Source organism: Adiantum capillus-veneris, chromosome 16 (assembly GCF_014529385.1).
Source record: "Adiantum capillus-veneris isolate H3 chromosome 16, ASM1452938v2, whole genome shotgun sequence".
Classification (NCBI taxonomy): domain Eukaryota; kingdom Viridiplantae; phylum Streptophyta; class Polypodiopsida; order Polypodiales; family Pteridaceae; genus Adiantum; species Adiantum capillus-veneris.
Window position 1 is genome coordinate 119358961 of NC_140946.1, and position 26169 is coordinate 119385129.

The 26169-nt window shown below is 43.5% G+C and overlaps 1 protein-coding gene across 1 annotated transcript in view; it reads right to left on the reverse strand.

Annotated features, from left to right (window-relative positions):
- Positions 1–3311: 3311 nt before the first annotated feature.
- The window catches only part of LOC147439738 (abietadienol/abietadienal oxidase-like), a 32382-nt gene continuing 9524 nt past the window's right edge, over positions 3312–26169 (reverse strand). Inside the window, exons 3-9 of the mRNA XM_086485531.1 lie at positions 15086–15235; positions 14733–14984; positions 14524–14610; positions 5203–5281; positions 4949–5055; positions 4749–4867; positions 3312–4056 (exon numbers count right to left, since the gene is read on the reverse strand). Of these exons, the coding sequence (XP_086341657.1) occupies positions 3939–4056; positions 4749–4867; positions 4949–5055; positions 5203–5281; positions 14524–14610; positions 14733–14984; positions 15086–15235 (912 nt within the window). The 3' untranslated portion in view covers positions 3312–3938. The remainder of the gene's footprint in view (positions 4057–4748; positions 4868–4948; positions 5056–5202; positions 5282–14523; positions 14611–14732; positions 14985–15085; positions 15236–26169) is intronic.

A 26169-nucleotide genomic window follows, 5' to 3' on the forward strand; every position in this document is an offset into this window, starting at 1 on the left:
CAGAACACCATGCTTTTCTTTGCCTCCTCGAGCCACCTACCCCATACTTATTGAGGGTAGTTGTTGAAGCTGCCATGTACACGCTGTTGTATAGCAACACCTCCTTCCATTGCATGCATGGCCTCCAGGCCACGTAATACAGAGCGCGCCGTCTAGCAGTCAATTGAAATTTATTTGAGCGAGACTAAAAGAGTTTAAGCTCTATAGCTAGAGGGTACGTATAGAGATCAATAGCCCTCCACGTGCCTTTGCCGCCCTATTCATCACCGTGTTTAAGACGTCGATGCATAGGACTGCAACTCGCTGCTTCTTCTCAATAGCTTCGCAGAAAACCATGCTTTTCTCTGCCTCCTCGAAGCCACCTACCCCATACTTATTGAGGGTAGTTGTTGAAGCCGCCAGGTACACGCTGTTGTATAGCAACACCTCCTTCCATTGCATGCATGGCCTCCAGGCCACGTAATACAGAGCACGCCATCTAACAGTCAATTGAAATTTATTTGAGCGAGACTAAAAGAGTTTAATCTCTAGAACCAGAGGGTACGTACAGAGATCAGTAGCGAGCACAAGGCAACGTCCAACATGGCCGATGGTGGCAGTGGCATGTCAGAGAGGCCCTATGTCGAAAACAACGAGCGGCGCCGATTCAGAAACATTGCAATGCTGGGAAAACTGAGCAACAGGGTTGTGTAGATATTTTTTGCAACCTTTGAAAATAAGTAGCTACCCTTTGAACTATGCTAAACGTAGTGAGAAAATTTGAAATTTTCAGCTATATCCTGCGGCATAGTAGAGAGTATTTGAGCGCACAGAAGGTTGAAGATAGGTGAGTTTGATGCAGAGCTAGAGATGATATAAGGATGTTTCTTTTCAAGGGTCAATGCCATGTGTTGGATGATGCATGGTCATTGAAGCATCCAATGATGACGAGTAGCTCATCAAATGGTCAACAAATGGATATGTATCTAGAATGCAGATCATAGAGCACCTTAATGATTTGGCTTTGTATCTTCTAACTACTGAGACACTTTGATGACGGTGTTCTTTGTAACAAAGGCAAAGGCTTGCTTGCCACTTTGAAAATTGGTGCCTTTGAAGGTTAGGCACACCATGTGCTACCCTTTGGCCTAGACCACTTCTACCCATTCACATGAGTTGTCTATATCCATGGCTAAGCGGATATTCTTATCAAGATTACCCATACATTTTTAGATTGGATAAAACCTATTTTTGAGGTGCATAAACATAAACGAGGGATTTCTTAAACCAATGTTAGAACTCATGAGATGATCACATAGCCATAGAACTTGGCCTGATTGGAATATATAGCACAAAAAGTGCTTGAGGAGCTTTTTTCTAGGATGTCATCTCTTGAAATGCCTCGACTGCAAATATGCCTAACTTGGGCAGGAGGGCGAAGGAGCTTTGGGCTATTTTCGATGGATGCGGCGTCGTGCTTGAAACTACCTTAATCAACATGTATGCCGAATGTGTTGCACTTCATAAAGCATGAAAAGTACTTGAGGAGCTTCGTGTCCAAGATGTCGTCTCTTGGAATGTCGTCTCTTGGAATGCATTGATTGCAAGATATGCCCAACTAGGGCAGGACCAAGGAGGTTTGAGCGTTTTTCAACAGATGTTAAGGGAGGGTGTCTCTCCAAATAGTGTTGGCATGCCTAAGGTAAGAAAATCCGCGTAGCACTGCCGAAGGCGATGCCGTTATATTAGTGTATCTTCAATGCCTAGGAGTGTATTTCTGGGGGGAGGTTTCGGTAGTCAATCAAGAGCATCTAACTCTCGTTAGCTGCTTTGAGGCATCACAGGATATTCTATCCAAAACCAAGTCTGCACACCCTTTGGTAAGACTATATTGTTGCATCAACATCTGCTCAGATGACCAAATACCATCTTTGTACACATCCTTCCAAGCTCCGACTCATGCTTTGTGACACTTGTAAGCTTTCCTTGTAAGCTGGTCCTTTTGGGGCAAGTTGAGCTTGCCAAACCAAATAGAACCGTGCAACCAGAAACCAAATGAAAGAATCCACTGGTCTGAAGGAGTCCATTCCTTTTATTTACTCAGCCAAGCATTCAAAGAACCTGCAAGACAATTGAATGGCAGGGGGATGCATTGGGCTACAATATAGGAACTGGTGGCGATTTCTCTCATAGACGAGGGTGTCACCAACACGCATAACAACACATGATTGCAGTTGTTGCAGCATTGCCACTTTCATGCGCACTAGTCCTGGGAGGAATATCCCTTTGTTTAAGGTCTGTCATCTTATATACTCAGATGCCGGTAAACCCCGGGGCAATCACTTATCAAAAGACCCCTATATCACGTGCGTTCAAGAGGTAATTAATAATACCCCAATATACATACTATACTTACACTGTGAGCCTATTTAAAAAAACCCCACCCCCCCTCTATGTGTATACATTTTTATACATTTTAGTCTTTTAATAATCCTCTCCGATTAACTCACGTGATATCATACACATTCTAAAAAGTGACCGCCCCGAGCGGTAAACAAACTCATGGATTCAACTTTGGTTGGCAAACTCAACGGAAAATGGGGAGTCTCATGGAACCCAAATCAGTGGTCTTACAAATTTAAGTGTATCTAGGCTTTTTTAAGCAAACATAGTTGCCTTGTGTGGTTAATCTTGCAACAAGGTATCCGGTTTGGCTCCAAAGGCAAAAGTATTGGGGTAGATGATGGGATCTGCAAGAGATGCAAAGCTAGTGAGGAATCTATCTTCCATCTCTTTGTCAGCTGCAAACATAATGACTCCTTCAAAGTGGAGCTCCAGATGGCCTGTTCAATCACAACTACATTTTCTTGGAGGGTATTACTGTTAGGTTGAAACAGCTCTTGTGATATCCCACTCTGGACTTGCCTAAGGGGTGTTTGTGGCATATATATAATGAAAGAAACAAGCAGTTTCTGGGCATTCACACTCCCTTTCATCACTGCCATTGTCCCTTCGATTTCTCAACGCTATGAAGGAGATCAAGGGCCACATCAAGGAGGCTGCCCTATTTGATGTAAATGTGTTGCAAAAATCATTCAGATGGCAGCAATGGAGTAATATCATCTTGTCATTGTATGAGCCCTTTAGAATGTCTGTTATTGACCGTTATTATTCTTTGTTTCCCCCTTCTAGATTCCTCTCTCAAGCTCCCCCTCTTGGAGCCAGAATTGCCCCTCTCCTACCTATGGGGCCTTTGTAATTTTCCCTTTATTCTAATTTAATTCAATACTTTTCCCTAAAAAAACCAAAAAAAAATCCATGATCTTTCAGTCAGACTCAACAAACTAGCGAGCTCGACATTCAAAAAAGACTGGACTTTACTATGCTTGCAATCAGGTTTCAACAACCCTCCTCTCATGATGAACAATTTCCTGGTGCTCACGCGCATATCATGGTAGACCATAGGTCATTGCACAATTCCTATGTTGTTCTAATCGTGCAAGCTTTGCAGGGAACCATTCATGGACTATTGCCGGTTTAACAGGCGCTCCTTGCTTCTAGTTCAGCCAACCTCCAATTCACAAACAAACCTCTTCCACCCTTCCTATGGAGTAGTGCGTCCCCGAGTATCAGTACCTCAAAACCAGCATTGTAGGTCTATGGGGTGCTCTTGTGCAGAGGAGAAGCTTTTGTGAGCCCGCTTGTTGTCTTGTTGCATCGCCATTAAGGCCCATTCTTTGTTATGGTTTGAAATTCCCTCTTTAGAGTTTGCCAAATAATACGCTTGCATTCTGCATTGACTGCAAAGATAGGTTGGTGCTCAGTCTCTTCAAAGAGGCATTCAAGGGTTGTAAGCTTGAAACTAGTCTTTCCTCTTGCTACTGCAGGTTAGGGAAGCAGATCCTTTAGATTAATTATTACCCCCCAGATAATCAAGAGCAGGTTACTTTGTTGTCCATCTAATGCAAAATTAAGCATTCATCAGCATCCATCAAACTCTTCACTACAATTGGAAAGCCTTCTTGGAAATTCATGACTGGAAAGCAGATTACATCATCGTCTCCAACCACCTGCCAGCTGCAAAAGTCAAGGACAAATTTAAAAATTGATAGCATCATAGGTGTTTTTTAGCCAAAACCATTTTAAGAAAGTATATATTGGGAAGCCTCTGACGGTTTAAGCTCATTATTTGTTGCTCATGCGTTTATAACATTGAAATTGTGTACTAGAAAGGTTCCCTACATAGTTAGAATAACATGATCGTATGATGTGATAAGAAGATTGACAAGGTGTTTGATGTTTGTTTTTGTGGAAGATGCAGTTCAGCTCTCGCTAGCATGTACCAAGAGGGCAGAGAGCTAAAAGCATGTATATAATGCATTGTTGCCTCTCTTTAACAATTAGAGTACAAACTCAAGTCCTAATAAGGCACATGTACAGCCTATACGGGCTTTGAATGATGTTACATTCTTCTCGTGGGCAGCCGTTGCCGCACGAAAGCCATTATTTCGATGTGGATACACCTTCAGGCCACCTTAAGCCAAGATTTTAGCAGCAAAATGGCAGCACAAGTGTTTTCTTCAGGCTTGGTTAAGATCGCAGTAAAGGCTACATATTCTCTTCATTCATGATGTCACAAAAATTTTAAATAGCTTTTCAACCCAAAACAAAACAATACTAAACATGGTTTTAGTGTCAAGTTGGTCCATAAAGAGAGACAGCCAATATGATCTCGAGTACTACTTGTAAGAAAGCCTCTAATAACTTGCCTGTATCTGGTTACCAGGTAATGGACAAAGATGGCTAGCATCATCTTTGAAACTTCAGCCCCAGGGCAGCATCTGAGACCTGCTCCATAGGGTGTAAAAGTAGGATTGTTTGCAGAATCCTGCAATCACGCCGTATTCAATACACCATAAAGCTGGATTTATACATGCAGTACTTAATTAAAGAGAATATTCCACAGTACCTGCCATCGCCAAGGATTAAAACTCTTGGGATCATCCTGATACGTAGCACTCACGTGTGAACCCATCAAAAACAATAGTACTTTCCATCCTTTTGGCACCAGAAACCCTGTATTTTGAAGGAACATCATGTTCTCACTTATCTTCTGTCAACTGGGATCTTTCCCTTCACTCAATGCATGACATTTTTCTGCATTACTTTCTCACAAGACATCAACAAATTGGCTGGCAATAAGCAGCTTAACAGAAAGCATACCTTTGATCTCTACATCTTGCATGGTAACTCTGGAAACCCATGGAACTACATTTGCAAGTCTCAAGCTCTCATTTATAACCTAAAGCCAGTAAGTGAAAGCTTGTCAGGGGTGCATTGATCAAGCAAACTGACACAAATAGAAAACTAAGGAAATTGTAAGGAGAAAACAACCAAACTCAACTCCTAAAGCCATGAGAAGCCTGAGCCTTGAAGTGTGCACAATTTGAAGGAGAGATCAGACGATCACAAGATACAGTGACAAACAAAAAAGAGAGACACAAAGTGAGAGAGTACACTAGAGCAATCACTCTAGAATGATAAAAATGGCTCTTGGACAAAATTTGGGCCTTTGGACACAATGACTTGGGTACCTCAGGACACACCCATTTCATAAAGATGGTGCCCAATAATAAATTGGCCAAAAACATGTAAAAACTAAAATAAGTAAATGCATATGCAGAGTTAAAGCATGGCGTGCAACCCAAATATCACCATCTGGCGTTCACACATTCTCCAACGCATCCTCTTCAGCACCAGATGGATGGTCCAATGCCAACACACTAAAGAGAAAGACACAAAGTAGGTTGAGAAAGAAGCTTGGCAAGAAGATTTGCAATATCCATTAAAAAAAATATGAACCCTTAAGGGGCCCTTTGGGATTAAGGTTAATTAGAGGCTAATCAATTGGCAGAGGGTGGTGGATGCACTCTATGCCCTCAAAATAGTAGGGGGACAAAGTAGTCTTACACTGGCCTTTTACCTAGAGAGAAGGTTTGGGGGGGGGGGGGGGGGGGGGGGAAGCTTTTCATGGTCTATTTTTTGTAGAGCCCTTGGGGCCTTTAAATGCAAACCCAGGGCCACTCTCTGGCTCATTTTTGATGACAAGCAATAGAGTAAAGAGGACCCTCGGGCCTTGTAACTTTGCTCAAGCATTCATATAAAAATAAATATCGAAAGGGACGTCAGTCTTTGGGGCCAATATCTCTGGGCACAGAACTACGTCGGGCCATGTCGCCTCAAGTGAATGGTGATTAAGTTTGTGAAGTGTTTTTAAGTGATTCTCTCATGGGTCGTGCCAGGTTTTCGACTTGGGGTGTCCAAGTTGGTAACAATGGTATCAGAGCTAGGTCGATTTTCCTTCCACCAGAAAATCCGATCCCTTATGCTGTAACACATATACATTTAGGTGATGACTTCCGCAAGAATCAGACGTACCCACCCGACAATTCTAGATCGGGTGAAAGCATGGAAATTCTAATGTAACGACAGACAAAGAGTACGGGCCACCTCGGCCTACGGAGTACGAACGAATGGGGATGCAGTGTCAACAACAAGTTGATGCTTGTGCGAAGCAGATGCTCCAGTTTTCGAAGGATCCCCAGTACGCAAAATTTTTGACCCGGCACTCAATTGATGAGATGCATTCCCAATGGCATACAGCCATCGATTCAGCCTTAAAATCAGCTTTGAAGAAGCCTCATGTTCCACGCATGTTCACCTAAGATGAACTCAACGACGTTATTGAAAGACAAGTCAATCAATTTATGGGGGCCACGAAGCATTTGAGGAGACGCAACAAGGGAGCAAACTACCCTGGTTACTTGGGTCGTCAATCTTCTTTTGCAAATGCACGGAAACAAAAGAAGCGTGTATGCTTCGAGAATGTGTCCAGTTTGTCCTTATCTTCTTATGATAGTTCCGACAACTCTTCCTCTTTTGATTCCTGTGATGAGGACAGAAAGGGCAAGAAATGACGAAAGAACCAGAGACATGGAAAAAACAAGAAGGCCAGGAAAAGCAGATCCCACCGAAGATCCCGGCAATTTTCTAACAATTTTGAGGAGGATTCATCCTCTTCTGAGAGTTCAGACTCTGAGGACCAGATGTTTTATTCAAAGAGAAAGCATTTTTATAGAGCCAATCAATACGACTTTCTCGAAGATAAGAACAAGAAGACCAAGAATTCAAGGGAGGGCAAGCAATAAAATTTGATACCTTTTCAGGTTTTAGAGATGCTCACAGAGCCCCTCGCTTTTATCCAACAATTTGACATAGCATTTTTTGGAGGGCGCTACTCAGAGCACTCGAAGCTCACAAGGGTAGCATCTTATTTAAAAGGAAATGCACGGACATGGTGGTCCAATCTTCTTCTACGAAAAGAAGCGGCGACAAAGTGGCTAAAATTTAAGCAACTTTTTATTTCCTCTTGGCTCACTTAGGAGTACGAACGTGATGTGATTACAGCTTGGAATCATCTTCGAATGACCAAGGGAGATTGCGAGACGTTTTGGGATGCTTTTCTACCTAGATCAGTTTTAAGCAGCAAATCAAGCGATTTTGTTGTTTACTGCAGAAGTTTGAGTCCATCCAGCAACTGATGGGACATGCTAAGCAAGGGTATGCTATGCATTCGGGCAATCTGCCTTATTCAACGGACCACAGTTGACGCCAAGGACTGGACAAAATTCGACAAATGACAACAGAAGAAAAGGGAAGTTTCAAAAAAAGAAGGATACTCGTCCCCGACTGACAGAGAAACAGAATGCCGAGTACCTCAAGGCGGGGAAGTGTTTTGACTGTGGGGAACAAGGACATATATCCGCACAGTGCCCCAAAACGGCACCCAGTGGACAATCAGAAGATAGGCCAAAGTGTTCTAGAGCAGCCGAAGAACGTGGAAGAAAAGGAAAGATGAAAGCAGGACTGGTACCAGATTGTGTGGGGACCGACCCAGATCAGATAGATGAAAGCACAGAACTTTGTCGCGCATTGGGTAAAGTACATGATCAAGAAGCCCTCATCTTCTTTGACGGAGGAGCCGAGGCAAACTTCATTTCACTCAAATTGGCGGCTCGACTTGGAATTATGCCCGACAAAATGGGGCCTCAAGCGGAGACTGTTCTAGTGGCACCCATACGGGATGTTGCCGTCACACCTGTCATTAGCAAACTTCGTTTGCATTGTCAGGGGTATTTACATCATGCCTTTGGAAGGATGTGATGTCCTCCTAAGAATCCCTTGGTTCCACAAGAACAGTGTTGTGGTTGATTATAGGGCCAGGAAAGCGACTTTGAAGAATGAGAAGGGCAGAGCAATTGTACTTGATGTAGAACTAAAGGGCGAGTCCGTTCCACTTGTATCCGCTTCGGCCATTTCCAAATTAATGAAATCCAGTCTTTTGTTTACTCGATCTTCTTGAAAGCACTAAATGATGAACAACGATCAAATATGTTTGAATTGGAAAAGGAACCACAAGAATTTCTACACGCACAAGCTGACTGTTTCTTTGAAGACCAACCAGGCGAGTTATCTCCTTTTCGTCTTGAGGATCACGCGATTGATTTGATTCTCGGTAGTACAACACCAAACAAGCCACCTTATCGAGTTAGCCAAGCCCAAAATGAAGAAATAATAAACCAGGTAAAAGAAATTGAAAAGGATCTCATCCAACCTAGCACTTCACCTTTCTGTTCTCCAATGTTGCTGCTACTAAAGAAAGATGGATCTTGGAGGCGTCTCTGTTACTAGGCAATGTGCTAAGTTTCTTAGAGGATCACGATCAGGGCGCTCGATGCTGCCCCCCCCCCCCCCCCCCGGCCATCGATGCATTCCCTGCCCCACCTCCTGCGCGCAGCCATTCTGCCCACCCCAGCGAGCTGTGCCTTACGCATAATCCCCTGCCAACCCTCAACGTGCTATCCCCCGCCCAGCACCTCCACGTTGCTCTCCCCCGACACCTTCCCACTGCCAGCACTCTGCTCACTACCGCCCCTTGCCCCCCGTTTCGCTTCATTGCCTGCCCGCCTCGCCTCTGTTGTGGAAGGCTTTTTACTGCCTATCGGCGACGGTCTCGACACACTCGCCAAGCCTCACTCTGCTTCGCCTCGACAATGACGTTTCTTTGGCATTACCCGTCGTAGCTTCTCAGAGGGCTCTCTTCACTTGGCCCCTTTCCATCATAGCAACAGACATAGATGGAGGCTCATGCTCCATCCCAGAGGGACTCCAAGAATGAAGCAGAACACAGACACCATCTGTTGCAGGTCTTTCAAGCTTTGTGGAAGCACAAATTGGTTATAAACGCAAAAAAGAGTAATTTTTTCTTGCTTGAGATACACTTCTTGGGGCATATCATCTCAGCAGAAGGAGTACAGATAGACCCGGCCAAAATTGAGACTATTTTTGGATCGGCCTGACCTTCATGAAGTTTGAAGCTTTCTGGGCTTCGGCTCTTATTATCGGCGGTTTATTCGAAAATTTACAGAGATAGCTTCTCCTTTGCATTTACTCACTAAGAAAGGGGTTCCTTTCACTTGGGACCGACAAAAATTACCGCTTTTTAGACTCTCAAAGAAAAGTTGACTACAGGACCAGTGTTGGCCTTGCAAGACTTGCAAAAGCCATTCGAAGTTTATTGTGATGCTTGTGGCCGTAGTCTAGGAGCAGTTTTGATGCAAGAAAGATATGTTACTGCTTATGAGAGTAGATGTTTTCACATCCTGAGTTGGTGGTACAGATTTATGAGAAAGAGCCATTTGGTAGTTATCCATACTCTTACGCAATGGCGGCATTATCTACTCGGAGCTGACTTTACTGCTTTTATAGATCATCAGAGTTTACGCTACTTTTTGTCGCAGAAGCAGCTTTTGGAAAATCAGATGCGATGGGCTAACATATTGTCGCAGTTCCACTTTCAGATAGTCCATGTGCAAGGACAAAAGAACTTGGTTGCAAATGCGTTGTCTTGAAAGCCCTTGGTTCTGGCTAATTCTACGATACATCTGATTTTCCTTGGATTTCAGGGATATTGATATGCTGACAGTATTCTGCTGTATGACTCTATGAATAAAGAACTTGGAAATGAGAATTCCCAAAATGAATTTGACTTATGTGTACTCTCTCATGTGATTTTGTTCGAGTGCAGGTTTGAAAAACAAAATGACTGCAGTATTATTTCGGTCTTGAGATTCTATAGACATGATCGCAATAGGAATTAGTTAATCCGACATCAGTGAGGTCCGGTGTGGATCTAGATACGATTGCTAAATATGTTGCCAAGAATCATGGTCTTAGATCTAGATGGACTTTATGTGATTTGATTTGAATGTGATGTGAATGTGCTCTAACTACCGTCTTTGTGCAAGTGCTAGATTTGTGTCGTCTAGTGCAACGGTATATGAAATCAGTGTCTACTGAGCTGGTTTATGGCTTATGTCTGTTTTTGCAGGCGTAATCGAGGGCAATTACAATTCTTTCAAGAGGGGGATATGTCCCAAAATGATTACGTGGCATGTCCGCAATCTGACAAGAAGTTAAAGTTAAGTTAACTTATATGTCCGATGGGGCTTTGGGGACACTAGAGATAAATAAAAGAGAGAGAGAGAGATCGCGTTAAAGTGCGGACGTGGCAGTTGTACGGACGCTCCACGTTTTGCGCTGGCCGGTGACATGGCAACCGTACGGAACTCTGTGATTTGCGTTAGCAGGACTTAGCGCTAGCTTTTGGAACCTGAAGCCTTTGAGTTTGAAGCTTTTCATGTTCTGGCTTTTGTAGAGCCCTTGAGGCCTTTAAATACGAACCCAAGGCCACTCTCGGGCTCAATTTTGCTAGCGAGCAACAATGCACAGAGGACCCTCGGGCCTTGTAACTTTGCTCGAGTACTAGTATAAAAATAAATACCAAAAGGGACACCAATCTTTGGGGCCAATATCTCTGGGTATGGAACTACGTCGGGCCGTGTCGCCTCAAGTGAATGGTGATTAAGTTTGTGAAGTGGTTTTAAGTGATTCTCTCGTGTGTCGTCCGACTTGGGGTGTCCAAGTGTGTTACATCAAGCATGCAATTGCAACAACCTACTCGATTCCCAGCACATTGTAAGTACATGTTTTGAGAATACAAAGCTGGTTGTGCAGTCACAGTGGAATGTTCTTATGGCTTCATAATTATGTTTTGGCTTGCTTTTGCTATTATATTTCTATCTACATTGGTGGAAGAGCAACCACTTCATAGCCTCTCTAGCTCATTCAATGCTATACATGCGAATATTGGAGCAGCCATTTTTCGCATACCTTTGCCCAACCAAATTGGTTTAAAGAAGAATTTTCTTCTATTCACTCCTATATTGTACCTACTACTATACAAGGTTATGGGAACTTGAACCCATCAAGGTATCTTCCTTATTAAGTATAGAGTGGCCACAGACAGATTTATGGTCGGTAGCATCTCTCAAGCAAAAGATGGTATTAGATGTCCAAAACTCCTTGAGATATTCTAAAGCTTCAAGGCGTGTGGGCTTGAGTTGGTGTTTGCCTATTCACTATTTTGTGCATATCTTTAAAGAGTTTGCATTTGCAGAGACAACCATAATGCTTGTATGTGAAGATGTGCATTATGAGGATTTAAGGAGGCTTTTAGAAGATAACTAGGGTATTGTGGAGGGCATGCACAATGGAGATAGGTACTATTATAAGGTTAGAGCTTCAGGTAATGGGATGCACTATTTAAAATCCCGCACTTCCTTGTACATACATTTTCACTATGATTGTTGGATGTGCAAACTTGGAGTGTGGACTCCCTTATAGTGTGTAGATGGAGCTATTGCAAGCTTTGAGATTATAGTGGGGATGCCCAATGATGCTTTGGAAGTTGTCCAAGTGAACAAACATTGGACTCTCAGCAACGTGCGAGAACATTTTGTCATTATGGATTTTGAAGACCTTCAACAAGCTCAATTTCGTCTCCAAGGTCAAGTCACAAGGTGAGAATCCTTTCACCAAATTCAATCCATCAAAGTTTGACAATCATTGCTTCACTTATTGCAAATTGGAAAGAGAATGGAAGACAAAATGAAGATCCAAGATGATTGGGGCATGGATGGAACTATGGTGTCGTTGTTATAGCTTTGTAACTCTTACATTTTTGGAAACAATCCCCTTTGCAATCAATTTCGTTATCTTTGGCAAATTTTGGACTTCGAATATAACTTGGAGCTCATTTTCACAAGAGCCAACCCCAAACACCCAATCCCCGAGGTCACAAAGGGGACTTTCCCACATGACAATGGCTCTAAAGCCTCAGCCAAGGTCCCTTTCCCGCATGCTAAAATCTTGCCACATTCTCAAGCAACAATTCCCGCAAGCAGAAGAGAAGCAATATTTGCATTTAAGAACTTCAACAAGCACCTTCAAAGAGCTTCAAGAGCAATGCCTAAGCATCAAAGGGTTCTCATCATCAAAGCCAAAGCACAAGCCACACTCCCATATGTATCACATGTGCATGAAGCCAAGAATGAATTGTATGCAATACTTGTGCACAAAAGCACTATGCACACACGACGACTAGACAATGCCATTTTAAATGGTAAGACCTTCTTCCAGTGGATCATGAGCACAAGTACACACAATAATGTGTATGTGTATTTTACACCATCGGCCATGAAGTTTGCACCTTCGAAGTACTGACCAACAAAAATAAAATAAAAAAACCAAAGCACAACATCGACATACGCATGAAGATAAAGAATAAGACAACGACAAGAAGCAAACAACCTGTTGCAAATTTGTGTGGGGGAGAAATTCCTCCAAACTACAAACAACAATAGCCATGTGAATCTGTGTGCGCTTTGTTGTGTGTCTCCCTCATTTGTGATAGGGAAGCTTTGTGTGTCTACCCTTGTGTTTGGGAGACTTTCTGTGCTTGACCCTTTAGGTCAGGGGAGGCTTGTTAAGGTGCGGAGTTTGTTGCACCACAGGACCTATACCCTGACGTGGGAGGAGAAGTTTGTGTGCCTACCACCCATTGAGATAGGGGAGGCAAATTTGTGTAACTTCATCCTCCTTCGTGTTTGAGGGGAGACAAATTGTGTGAGTGCAATACCTTTTGTGTTATGTGCAACAATACCTTTATCTGTGTGAAACCTATGTGTCAGCTATGTGAACCAAAACATATGAAGTCTTTGTAAAACCGCAAGTTTGGCATAAGGGGACGATTGTAAGGATAAGCCCAACTTGTGGCACCATGTGGGAAAGCCCTATGACCACCTAGGAAAGGATAAATGATGACATGGTCCAATAGCAAGAGGGTGCAACCTCTCTAGCCAATGATTGTAAAGCACAAAGCCTATACTAGAGGCTACTTTCTAATCAATCAATTGCACTTTTGAGTCCTATCATTGTGTCTATACTCTCTCTTTCTATGCTCTTGCTTTTGGCATAACCTAACCCTAATCACCATATCTCTAACCCTAACCCTAACACCATGATTAAGCTAAGGCTTCACCCTCCATAGCCTAACACTACTCTCATTAATGTTTAAGGAGTACGCTCTGCATCAACTAACCGCTCACATAAAGGATAGACATCCGAATCACCTTCAAGCCATAGAGCCTAACTAGCTCAACCCAAAGCCCGGGGCACTAACCTAGTGCCACACCTGAAGAACTAGAGTCCATGCCACCAACACACCCTAGCTTGGGTGTCCGGGACTCCGGGTAGGCATTGCCAAGGGTCTATAGTCCAAGTGTGGTGATCACGCAAGATAGCTCACAAATGTGCCGAGGGTCCTATTTCCAAGACTCTTAAAACCAACCTTACCAAAGGCCTTGGTTCACATAGTCAATTATAACTTCGGTGCCCAGTTGATGTCTAGAGGTGAATATTAAACAAAATATATTTTCCATTTAAGTTTATGTTTTTTGTGTATGAATATGTAAGTTTAACATTGGACTGATATCTTTTATCAATATGGTAGCATGATGCGTAAGTAACCCCAAAAGTATGTAGCTTAAGAATCGGCTTTAAAGCCTCAAACATTTCTTAAAATTACGATCGAGTGCAGATTTATCAAACACTTGATGTAGAGCTCATTCTATAATGCATCTAGAAATTCTTGAGAGATTTACTTGAAGGTGGGAGAATGGAGACCAAACAAAAGAAGAGTTTACAGAGTTTTGGGTGACACACTATACTTTCTACAAGCCACGGAACAGTCAACCTGAGGGTAGTTACCATCTAAGAATCCTGCACTCCCTCAATTATTTCTTCTATTTTAGCTCCTTTGTGTGTCTTCTAAATCAAAGGATGAAAAGTTCTTCCATTGTTGTGAAAGAAAAAGGCATCGTTACTGTTAGCCAACGGATCACAATAACTAACCAACAAGCATTTAAGACAACCACCTATCGTTGCAAGTTTCACTTGGGATGAAGAAGCGTTCTAACTTTGGCAGCCTATACACATCCAATCAATGGTTTCTCCGAGTGTACTTCCAATTTTTGTGTGATAGAAACCAAGACTCCAACTTGACAGCATGTAAAAAATACTTACACCTGTTGTGAACTTCAATGACTGATAATCATCACAATTAAGCTTTTCAGCTTGGCCTTTCCGTTTTTGTACAGCTATATGCTCCTCCTGAAGAGAGGTTATCCAAGAATGCATTCCTGTTGTAAGCGTCAATACATAAAATGATAAAAGCAAGTTCAAACAAGCAACCAAATTTTGCCTGTCCTTGTTTCTTTCAAGAAAAAATACACCTTGACTTGATTCAGAGCTTGAGGAGATTCTGAAAGGAACTTTATTAGTAATGTCATTGCCATTGCTGTGGTCTCTTCAGCATGAAGAAGGACTCCCAATATACAATCAAGTATCACGCCTGACTTTGCTGTAAAGGCCCCTCTCTTCTCCTCTACCAGCAATGCGTCTAAGAAATCTTCGCACTTTGGTAGTTCAGATGTTCTGCGCTGATCAATCTTCTCCTTCAAAATGTCGATAAGCCTCTTGTGACCCTAAAGAGACCCAATGACATAAAAGTACTACTAAGCATTCAAAACATTATGAAAACAAGGTAGGCTTAGCTGATTCACAATAGATTTTGAATTGCACAAACCTCAGCATGCTTACTATAGCCAGATCCTGGTACATTGAAAGGGAAGGCCAACAAGTTTTTTGAATCAGCATAGAGACTTTGTATGAGTTCTAGCTCTGGACCTTCAGGAGATTGGCCCATAAGGCGTTCCAGAACCAAGCAGAGCACCAACTATCAACAAGAGAGAAAGAACACAAATCATATTGAAATGTGATGCTATGTTTTGGAAGCACTGAATCATCATTATTAACTTCTATCTCTGCAGAATCGGTAAAACTTTGCTAAGTTTATAATATTTAAAAGTGTGAACAAACCCCAACACCAATCCTGTGCATAAAAAGAGCCTACACATTTCATTTGTACATTTTATATCATCAGCAAAGACGCTTACGATTCCATGAACAGTTTATTACATTCTATCAAGTGTCAGAATTCTGATCATTACAAAAATTCATGTGCTCACGGAAATCAGAGCATGAAATGGATGGTATTTGTTTTAAACTTGTCTTGGTGCCGATTTGAATTGTTTGACTTTGGTTTTACTACTGGTTTCAATGATGGGTGATTTACTCCCGGATGGAGTAGTCAAAAATCTTGTTTTGGTATTGTCTAAACCTCGGAACGCCATAGACGAGATGTCTGGGACGGGTTTTGTCGTATGCTGGAAAACCTCCAAATGACGCAGACGAGATGTTTGGGAGCGTTTGGTTGTACGCTTGAACCTCCAAATGATGCACGCTGCAGTCCGGGGGGCGTTTGGTTATAAAAGGCCTCTATACCTCCTATTGCAGGGCTACAGTGTCACTAACATGGGACAAGCAGTTAGTTGCAGTTGGGCTTGAGTTCACACAGGGCGGACTCTCGCCAAAGACACGTGGCGAGTGTTACAGATGATGGTCCAATGGACACCATGGCCAGATCACCACCACCTCAGTTAGGAGATAGGCTTAGCTGGATTGGGATATCTGCCAACTGTTGGTGGCTCTTAGGAGATACATATGAGTGGTTGGTTCCAGTCGTTAGGACGCATCATCGTCTCCTTTTGTGTGGTCCGTCTTCTAGAGTCTATCATCAGAGTTGTACACAGCACGTCTGCACCATCCCTGCACAATTGAGCCTCGACACCCCCACTGTACCTATGAGATCTGGGCTGGAGCTGAGTGTGCTGCCATGCCAGAGTCTGTATCGGTTTCTTTGAGTTTGTCGATGTTCATGCTGTTCATGTTCAGGTTCTGCTGAGTCGTACTGTTGTTGTTGTGTTGTTCTTTGTCTTCTGTGTTCGCATTCTGTGGAGTGAGATATCACGCACATTGCACTCAGGAGCAGGGTTGACACGTACGGTCACGTATGACGGGTACACGTACGAAGACGTGCAATACTAATCGAACTAAAAAAAATTAGGCGTACGTTGACGTAACGTACGATGCAAAAAAAAATCATACGTCTTACACACTAGAAGAGAGACTAAACAAGTTAGAACATGATAGACCATATGAGTCATGACATAGACCTTAGTACTTAGTACTAAGTACTTGCAACTTAAGTCTTACAAGTTAGAACATAAAAGATCTATCCATGGACATTGGAAACGGCAATGTCCGAAAAAAGAAGAATCATGATCTCCAAGTACTTGCGGCCATAGTAGATCCGCTACCCAAGCCTCGTCGCACATTGGTCATGGTTGTTTGAGCCAATGCAGTCATTGGGCTCTTGGTCAAATGCAGTTGAAATTGTGAGACGTTCCCACCCCACAAATCACCGCCCATGCTCCCTTATCCCCTCAAAGCTTCTATGCCTCCACCTCCACCTCCATGCACCAGGAGCAAGGACCACCTCGCCCTTGGACTCGCCATTGAATCGGCCATTTTGTGCTACATATGCGGGGAATATGGTTATTACCAAAGCAAATTCCCCCTGCCAAAAGGGTCCCCTCCCAGCCGTCATTGCCCTGAAACGAAGGATCACCACAGTAAGGATTGCCCTAAACTTCGTGCATCCACGACTTCGAACCCAAGTCAAAGCCAAAATGAGTTTACCTTTCCCAAACTCAATTTGATAGCAGTTAGCTCCATTCCTTAGCCGCCCCCTTCTGCTCATGCGGTTACACCTCAAGATAAGCCACAGTTGGTAGAGGAGAGCAGGCGTCCTCACTCGGGCCCAAAGAGCTGCTCTCGGTCTTTGCCTTTCGGTCTTAGCCTTCCAGCACGTTCAACTCCCCCACACATTCTCACAACAATGGATACCATGCCTTCAACTGTTGACAAGCCATCACCTAGTGACAAGAAAGCATCCAAATCTTTGCTCTCCGATATTGATGAAGCCTTCTTGGAAACAATTTCCGATCTACAGAAGATCAAGGTACCAGAGAAACCACTGGTAGAAAAAGAAAAGCTTACGGCAGAGACAATCTTGAAGAACACCTTCCAACAAGTGTCCCTCTATGACATGTTGCCGCTAGATGCGAGTTTTAGAAGTGACACCCTTGTTGTTATTCAATCACTTTACCCCGGAGCAAGTCCTAGTGGCGGGCACCTCCCAATGCGACCATCAGAGTCCTATATGATATCCCATCCCGTTGCTCCCCTCACTGATTATAAGCCCTCGTCTCATCGTGTCCGTCTTGGGGAGCCAATTCTCAGGAGTGATAGCGGATGGTGGATTTGGCATCGCCTGATGCCCGAGTTCAGTATGCTAGCTCTAGGTCTACGGCCTACTAACCCTGCTCCCTACACAGTTACATTGGCCGACCAGTGACCAGTCTACCCAGTGGGCATAGCGGACAATGTGCCTCTGCAGGTACAAGACTTTACTTTTAACTTGGATTTTGTTGTGGTTAGTCTTCCCCAGGTTGAGGGCGGATTTCCCTTGCTCATCGGTAGACCATGGCTGTGACACACTAAAGCACTTCGTGATTGGAGAAACGACGCCATGTGGATACATACTCCTGGCTCCCCGATGCAATCCATTCGCCTAGGAGGAGGCATGGATCCCATCGGGCAACATAGTTCTTTGTCCCTAGCAACCAGCCTTGAATTGGATCAGCCTACTCCACCTGACGGGTCAGACGAGGATCTGTTGGAGTGGTTGGACGCTACCCAATCTATGCCTTGTTATGGAGTCTCTATTCACTCTTTGCCTGAAGGTACACCCTCTTCCAATGTTTCCACAGTAACTAAACCTAATGAGCCACCTGAGCTAGCTCAAAGGTTGAAGGTTACAGAAGCTACTCCCCATGCGCCCTTGGTGGAAGCCTTTGGGTTTGGTGAGCCTATGAAGAATCATAGAAGCGGGAAGAAATATCCTCTACAGGAGTTCACCCCCCCTCAAACATCAGCCCCATTGGTGTCTGCTTCTCCGACCAAGACAAAGCTCACCTCTGTGTCTAGCAAACTCCCTTCACAGAGCTCCCTCAAGACGGGATCCAACAAAAAAATAATGTATATTTCAAGCTTGATGAATTCCCTGCTCATGATATCTGTCTAGTCATGGACATTCCCAGCCACACCCCTCTACCCTCGCCCCTTCACCCCTCACTACCTCCTCGTCCCTACCACCCCCTCCTCCCTCACTGCGCCCTAGACCCTATCCCCTCCTCGCCCTACCACCCTCACACCCTTTTGCCCCTATCTACCGGTCGCCCCTACCCACCCCCTCTCGCCCCTATCTACCCCCTATCCCCTCGCCCCTACCCACCCCCTCCTTGCCCTCACCCCTGCCCTCCCCCTACTCGCCCCTACCCATCCCTCCCTCGCCCTCGCCGCTATCTAGCCCCCCTCGCCCCTACCCACCCCTTTCTCCCCCTCTCGCCCCTATCTAGCCCCCCCCCCCCCCCGCCCCTACCCACCCAATATCCCCCTCTCACCCCTATCTAGTCCCCCCCTCACCCCTACCCACCCACCCTTCTCCACTCACCCCTATCTAACCCAACCCCCTCACCCCTCCCCTACCTACCCCTTGCCCTCCAGAGTGAAATCCATGTATACAGGGCAACCCGGAGTGAATTTTCTGCGAGAATCAACGATAAGCACGCATTGTTCAATCTTCCGTTTCTACTTTCTGGTCAGCTTACCTCATTGAGCCGGGGTCATTACTTCTTCAGCACATCTTGCAAATATCGGCATTGCTTCATTGGTACTTCCTCCTAGGAACTCAAAATCTTCTCCAAACATCACCTTCTTCAATCCGAGTGTACTGCGCTTTTCCTAATGTTTCACTGTTCTCTCTAGTCTAACTGTTCTAACTCACCATCTCACCAAGAGGGTGAATGGTCTTGTGGCGGGCAACCTGCAGCAGCAGGGCTACACTATCACTGGCATGGGACAAGCAGTTAGTTGCAGTTGGGCTTGAGTTCACACTGGGCGGACTCTCGCTTGGCAGTGACACGTGGCAAGTGTTACGGATGGTGGTCCAGTGGACACCGTGGCCATCTAGATCACCACCACCTCAGTTAGGAGATAGGCTTAGCTGGATTGGGATATCTGCCAGCTGTTGGTGGCTCTTAGGAGATCCATATGAGTGGTTGGTTCCAGTCGTTGAAACGCATCATCATCTCCTTTTGTGTGGTCCGTCATCTAGAGTCTATCGTTGTATACAACACATATGCACCATCCCTGTACAGTTGAGCCTTGACACCCCCACTGTACCTATGAGATCTGGGCTGGAGCTGAGTGTGCTGCCATGCCAGAGTCTGTATCGGTTTCTTTGAGTTTGTCGATGTGCATGCTGTTCATGTTCAAGTTCTGCTGAGTCGTACTGTTGTTGCTGTGTTGTTCTTTGTCTTCTGTGTTCGCATTCTGCGGAGTGAGATATTACGCACATTGCATTGAGGAGCACCCACTATAGAGGGCACGTCACATTATCTCCGCTACATCTCTCGGCCCGGACCTTTTTAGGTTATGCGGGAGGAGTGATGAGGGAGTCGTTGAACAGTTCATGGCTCAGACCTGGATGGTTATTTACGCAGGAAGTATTCATCGACGACTTTATGTTTCTATGTCTTGTAACATGCATATGTGAATGTTTGTGTTGCATTGTGATATGCCAACCATTGAATACTCCTTATTGGATGAGATTTTTCTAGGGAACCAACGACCCAAGATATCAAGAGCTCCAATCTGGAATGAGACTCCTTATTGGATGAGATTTTTCTGGGAAGCCAACGACCTAGGATATCAAGAGCTCCAATCTAGAATGAGAAAATTGGTTGTCCCTCAAAATGACCCTTGGAAATTTTTTAACTAACTTGAGTTGTTTAGCAAGTATTCTGTTAATCGCGGACGATTACGCAAACGATTACTTTCTTTCAAGGAGGGATGTCACAGACTGTTGACGTGTCAAGCCACTAAAGAATGGAGCCAACCTGCAGATCCCGGCCAAGGGGCCTAAACCCTAGAAGAAGCAGCAGAAGAAGCAAAAGCAACAGAAGAAGTTTTACCAACTTGCAAAGTTTTGACGAGTGTTCTATTTTTAAAGAGGAGTCCCCACCAACTTATGGGACCCCGTCCGATGGGGCCCAAGGAACCTAAAGCATAAAATAAAGGCGAAATTGTTGATGATGAGACAGCTATACTGACAACCGCGTTTTACACTGATGACGTGGCAAGCTATACAAACTTCCACGAATTGCGTTGGCAAGTGCTGTCGTGGCAGAGCTGTACGAAATTCCACAAATTACGCTGGCCTGCTTTTGGGACCAAATGCTTTCGAGTTTGAAGCTTTTCATGTAAAACACCTTTTCATAGGCCAAGGGTCTTTAAATATGTACGGAGGGCTCAGTCTCTGGTACACTTTTAGGTGAAGGTGCAGACAGCGAGTACTGGCATTGTATTGAGTTCAAGAAATATAAAGAAATACCGAAAGGGGCGCCAAGGTTTGGAGTCCGTGCTTTCTCGGGGTGGAATTCTGCCACTCCCCGTCTCGTTTGTCGTGCATCTCTTTCAATTCAATTGTTATTTGAAGTGCTTAAAGTTGTTAAGTCTGTTCTTCTCCGTTGGCACGTGGTGCCCGTCCCTGTTACATTTCATGTGCTCGTGTCCTCTCTATCTTTCTCAGTTGCTTCCATTGTTTTAGTTCAGTCTATGTTGTTCTCATTTTAGTAGCACTACTGCTATTCAAGTGAGACTCCAAGCATACCGCTATGAGGATCCCCCCCCCCCCCCAAAAAAAAGAACACACACACCCCCTAGCCAAAGGGTACCACTATCCATTCAACTATCCATTTTAAACATACTTATCCTAAGCATCACACATTCTCTATATTGCCAAAGGAACATCACCAAAATATGTATCCACTCACCCACCAACCACTTGTAAACTTTCCTATCCAAGTTTGTACTTGTAGAATATACAATCAAAGAATAGTTTTTTGACATTCTGTTGTCTCTCTTGCCGAAGGTTCATGAGGTCATGAGGCTTTCCATTTTGAGGTAAGATATGGAGGAATACAACAATGACAAAGCAACACGTCCTATTGACTATAAATTGTATAGGAAGTGAGGACATTCATGGTACTAAACTCAACTACCCACACACACACACACACACACACACACACACATAGAGAGAGAGAGGGCCACACAAGCGACAAGTATTGAAGGCCTGTTATAGGGTGTTTGGAGTTGTTCTCAATCACAAAAACTCTAGTATGAAACTCAATAATTACAAGGATGTCATGAGCATCGATGTGGGAAGCAGTATAAGCAGAGTGAGAAAAGGAAAGTTGATATAGCACAATAGTTGATAGAGCACAATACTACTGAGCAAGTTATCCTCACTTTCTTGCAACTAGAACAAGATTAGATCAGCTACAAATTATGGTCAGCTAAAATATAGCTACCATCATAATTCCTAGGCATCCTCTTTGGCCTAATGAACAAGTCAAGAGAAAAATCTAGATCCGTGACGCAGGTTTGTTGTTGATCTTCCGAGATTGATCATTTTTCTCCTTTACCAATAGTACTACCTTCATTGTTGCCATCAAGTTGAATAAAAAAATAACTCCGGTGAGATAGATTACAACATAATCATACTATGCATCAGCAAAAATACGAGAAAATCTTGCATGTTGATATGACAGTTGTTCAACATTTCAAAAGGGGGTGGCATTGATAATCGATCATTTGCATGATTTAGAAAAATATGAATACTAGGAGGGCAAGGAAAGTTGGGTCTCCTTGGGATTGAGAGGGCTAATAGGGGTAGGTGTGTGTACTAGGGAATGCGAGCTACCAATGGTAGGGTGTCACCAGGTGGTGATATCTTTGCAGTTGCTTGTGATCTTTTTGCAGTTGCTTTCTCTATTTATATATATATATATATATATATATATATATATATATATAGAAATGAATGTGCACTCTGTGAGTGGACATTAATTGAAAGCCATTGTGTCTGTGCCACAATACATTTCAAGATGTGGTCACAGTGTTGAAAGATGGTCAGAAGAGCAAAGGGAATGCAGAGGACGTGATCCCTAAAATTTAGGGAGTTACTATTTTTGGAAAGTGAAATGTCTGTTCATGTCATTGTCTCCGGAATGACAATAGGAACGTTCTAAAGTCGTATGAAGAATCGGTTGAGATATTTTTAGACCGGAAGGTCTAATGTGGAAAATGGACACATGAGTGCCACTTGGCACATTTCTAGCAACTTTCCAAGTTGAGAGAGAGGGAGGGCATTGAAATCTAGCTGAGGGCTGCATTTTCAGCCGCAGGTGGATTGTTACATGCAATGATTACAGGTGAAAAACGGGACAAAACCAGAAAATACAGCAGTTTGAAATTTACTGTTTTGAGCTCAGATTGAAGGGTTTTGGTCAAAGAAATTGTTTCCCTACTTGAGGTTTTGTTCAAGACATGTTATAGTGCGGTTATGCTGCCGAGATTTTCTCAGAACGGGTGAAAATCAGCTGGAAAGAGGCCCTAAATTCAGAAGCTCCCTATCTTTGTAATATCCCTCTGTTAATGGTAATAAAATACCGCAAGGGGCGCCACTTTGGGGCCAATCTGGTGTTGAGTGAGGAAGTGAGCTTTAAGTGAGTGTGTGTGTGATTAAGTCTAGGTATTTTACTGATTGAATCACCGCTTTATGAGTCCATAGACTGGTTTTATGGTTCCATCGACAGGATTGGAACTCTTTCCTTAAAGAGTCTGACCCGGACAGTTTTGGGTGAAAAGGACACACACAAATTGCCTTACAAGTGAGAAAGATTACGATAATCTTTCTTTGGATATTACAGATTTTGCTTGAGCCAGAATTGGAACTATGGCAGACAAGGGCAAAGGTAAACTCGCTCCTGAAGAGAGCTCCTCTTCAATGCACAGACACCGTAGAGACAGGGCAGGTGCACAGGTGTCAGCATCTACCAAGACAGAGCATGTGCCACAGCCTAATATGACTCTTGAAGAGCACGAACGGGAAGATCTCTTTACTGCACAGCTCATGAGCATGGTTGGCACATTTGAACAGCTTGTCAAGAACCCCAGAATGAATAAGTTTATGAAATCACGCAAAGAGGATTCACAAGCTGAATCGTCTCATCATGCCACAGACAAATTGAAGGAACAGGTTCCTCCTATTGTAGAGCATGTTGAGAAGACACTAGCAGTAACGACTGGTCTAGTGCTACAAGCTATACAGGCACAGGATCCAGCAATGAATGGTCAAGGGAGTAAGGCACGGTTGCTTATGCCGACCATTTCTACCCAGATTGCTGCCCAACCTGACAAAAATACTATCAAGTGGCAGTGGACTGACAAAGAGTAATCAGCATTTAGATGCCTGAAAACCAAAATAACTATAGATCCAGTGCTTGTTTAGCCACATCTGTCTAAGTCATTTGTAGTGCAGTGTGATGCATGTGGAAACACCATTGGTGCTGTCTTGATGCAGAATGGCCGAGTCGTGGCATATGAGAGTAGAGTACTCTCTAACACTGGAAAGACTTATCAAGTTTATGAGAACGAATTGTTGGCTGTAATCCATGCATTTTTCAATTGGAAGCACTTATTGCTAGGTGCTAATTTTGTAGTGCAAACGGACCACCAAACTCTTAGATACTTTCTCACACAAGCAAAGTCGTCATAGAAACACATGCGCTGGGCAAATTTTATGTCAATGTTCCATTTTCAGATAGTGCATGTGGAAGGCAAGAAAAATGTGGTTGTTGATGCCTTATCTCGCAAACCACAAGTGTCAGCTGTTTCAATTTGTTATCATTAGGAACTTGATGATTGAAAGAGCAGTATGCAACTGATGAAGATTTTTTTGGAATCTATGAACAGCTGATCAACGGAAAACATCATGATCATTACATTCTTAGAGATGGATTTATCATGATGCATGGCCAACTATGCGTTACAAAGCCATTAAGGCCAAAAGTTTTGCCTGAAAGTCATGCTCCACCGTATGCTGGACCTCGTGGCATTAATGCTATTGTCAAAGAGGTAGAGACTTTCTTTTATTGGCCAGCTTTGAGATCAAATGTGGATGCATATGTCGGATCTTGCCTAATATGCCAAAAGGTCAAGTTTGACAGACAGAAGGCACCAGGGTCATTGCAACATTCAGCAAGCAGGCACATTTCATTCCCGTCAGAAAGAAGATTAATCCTGAACACATGGTCAAGATATTCATGAAGAATATCTTTAAGTACAATGAGATACCACAGTCAATTGTCAGTGCCAGAGACCCAAGAATGACTAGCCTGTTTTGGAAAGCATTGTTTGAGAACATGGGCACTACTGTAAAGTTCTCATCTTCTTTTCATCCACAAACAGATGGACAGTCTGAAGAAGCAAATTCTATTGCCTTGGATCTGCTTAATTGCTATGTTTCAAAGCATAAGGCATCTTGGGAGCATTATTTGCCACTGGTTGAGTATGCTTACAACAATACAATGCTTTCCTCTGCTGGCAAAGCACCTTTTGAAATAGTTGAAGGTGGAAAGAAAGTGTCTCCCATTTTGCAAACAAAGGACAGGATATTTAAAGGGGATCGTTATGTGAAAGGATGGCAAGAAGCTTACAAAAAGGTCAAGTATGCCTTAGGAAAGTCACAAGCTAAATAGAAAAGAGCTGTTGACAGCCATCGTCAAGAGCTCTTGTTTAAAGAGAACGATTGGGTCTTACTGTGTTTTGAAAAGGCACGACTGAGAAAGAGGAAGCGCAAGGAACGTCTCTTTCCTGAGCATTACTATGGCCCTTTTCAAGTCTCAAAGAAGATCAATGATGTGGCATACAGGCTGATGTTGCCTGAGAACCAGAAGATTCATAATGCATTCCATGCGAGCCTATTGAGACCCTTTGTTGGAGAAGTGCCAGAAGAGATGGTTCAATAAGAATAGCCTGACGTCGAGGAATTAGATGAAATTCTAATCCCTAAGAAAATTCTGGCACACAAAGATAGGAGAGTCAAAGGTCAAGATGCAAGATAATTTTTGGTGAAGTTCAAGAACTATTCACCAATGGATGCTAAATGGATGGAAGAGACTGAACTGGCTGATTCGCCTCAATTGTTGCAACTTTACAAAGAGGCTTTCCTATTGGAACCTACAACACATAAAATGCTTTTTGAAGCAGTGTACATTATGTAATGTACAGTTGTATAGGGCACTACTTTGAATAATGTACAAAATTGACATATGTTGTCATTGAATGAAATTTCAGTGCTTTGAAGTCGTATTTGTTACGCTTCAATCGAATGATTATACATGTTGTGACACTGTGTTTAATCCGGAAGCATGTATATGAAAGGCTCCAAGTAAGCATATTTGACTACATTTATGTGAGGCTTGAACTTGTGATGGCACAAATGGTAGTGGGGAATTCCTATCATCGCCCAGTGTCATCCGTTAAGCAAGAGATACATTCGATGACACAAATAACCTGGGGAATCTTGTTATCGTCTAGTGTCGTCCGTTAGTGTGTGGCTTGCAATTGAGGTCGCTTCCTTCTTTCAAGATGGGGGTATGGCACCAAGTGGTGATAATTTTGCAGTTGCTTTCTCTATTTATATAAATATAGATATATCATTTTCTTCTTCTTTTGCTGCTGTTGTTTTCGCCCAATTTTTTTGGATTAAGCTTGGACCATTGCATGGCCAGAGAA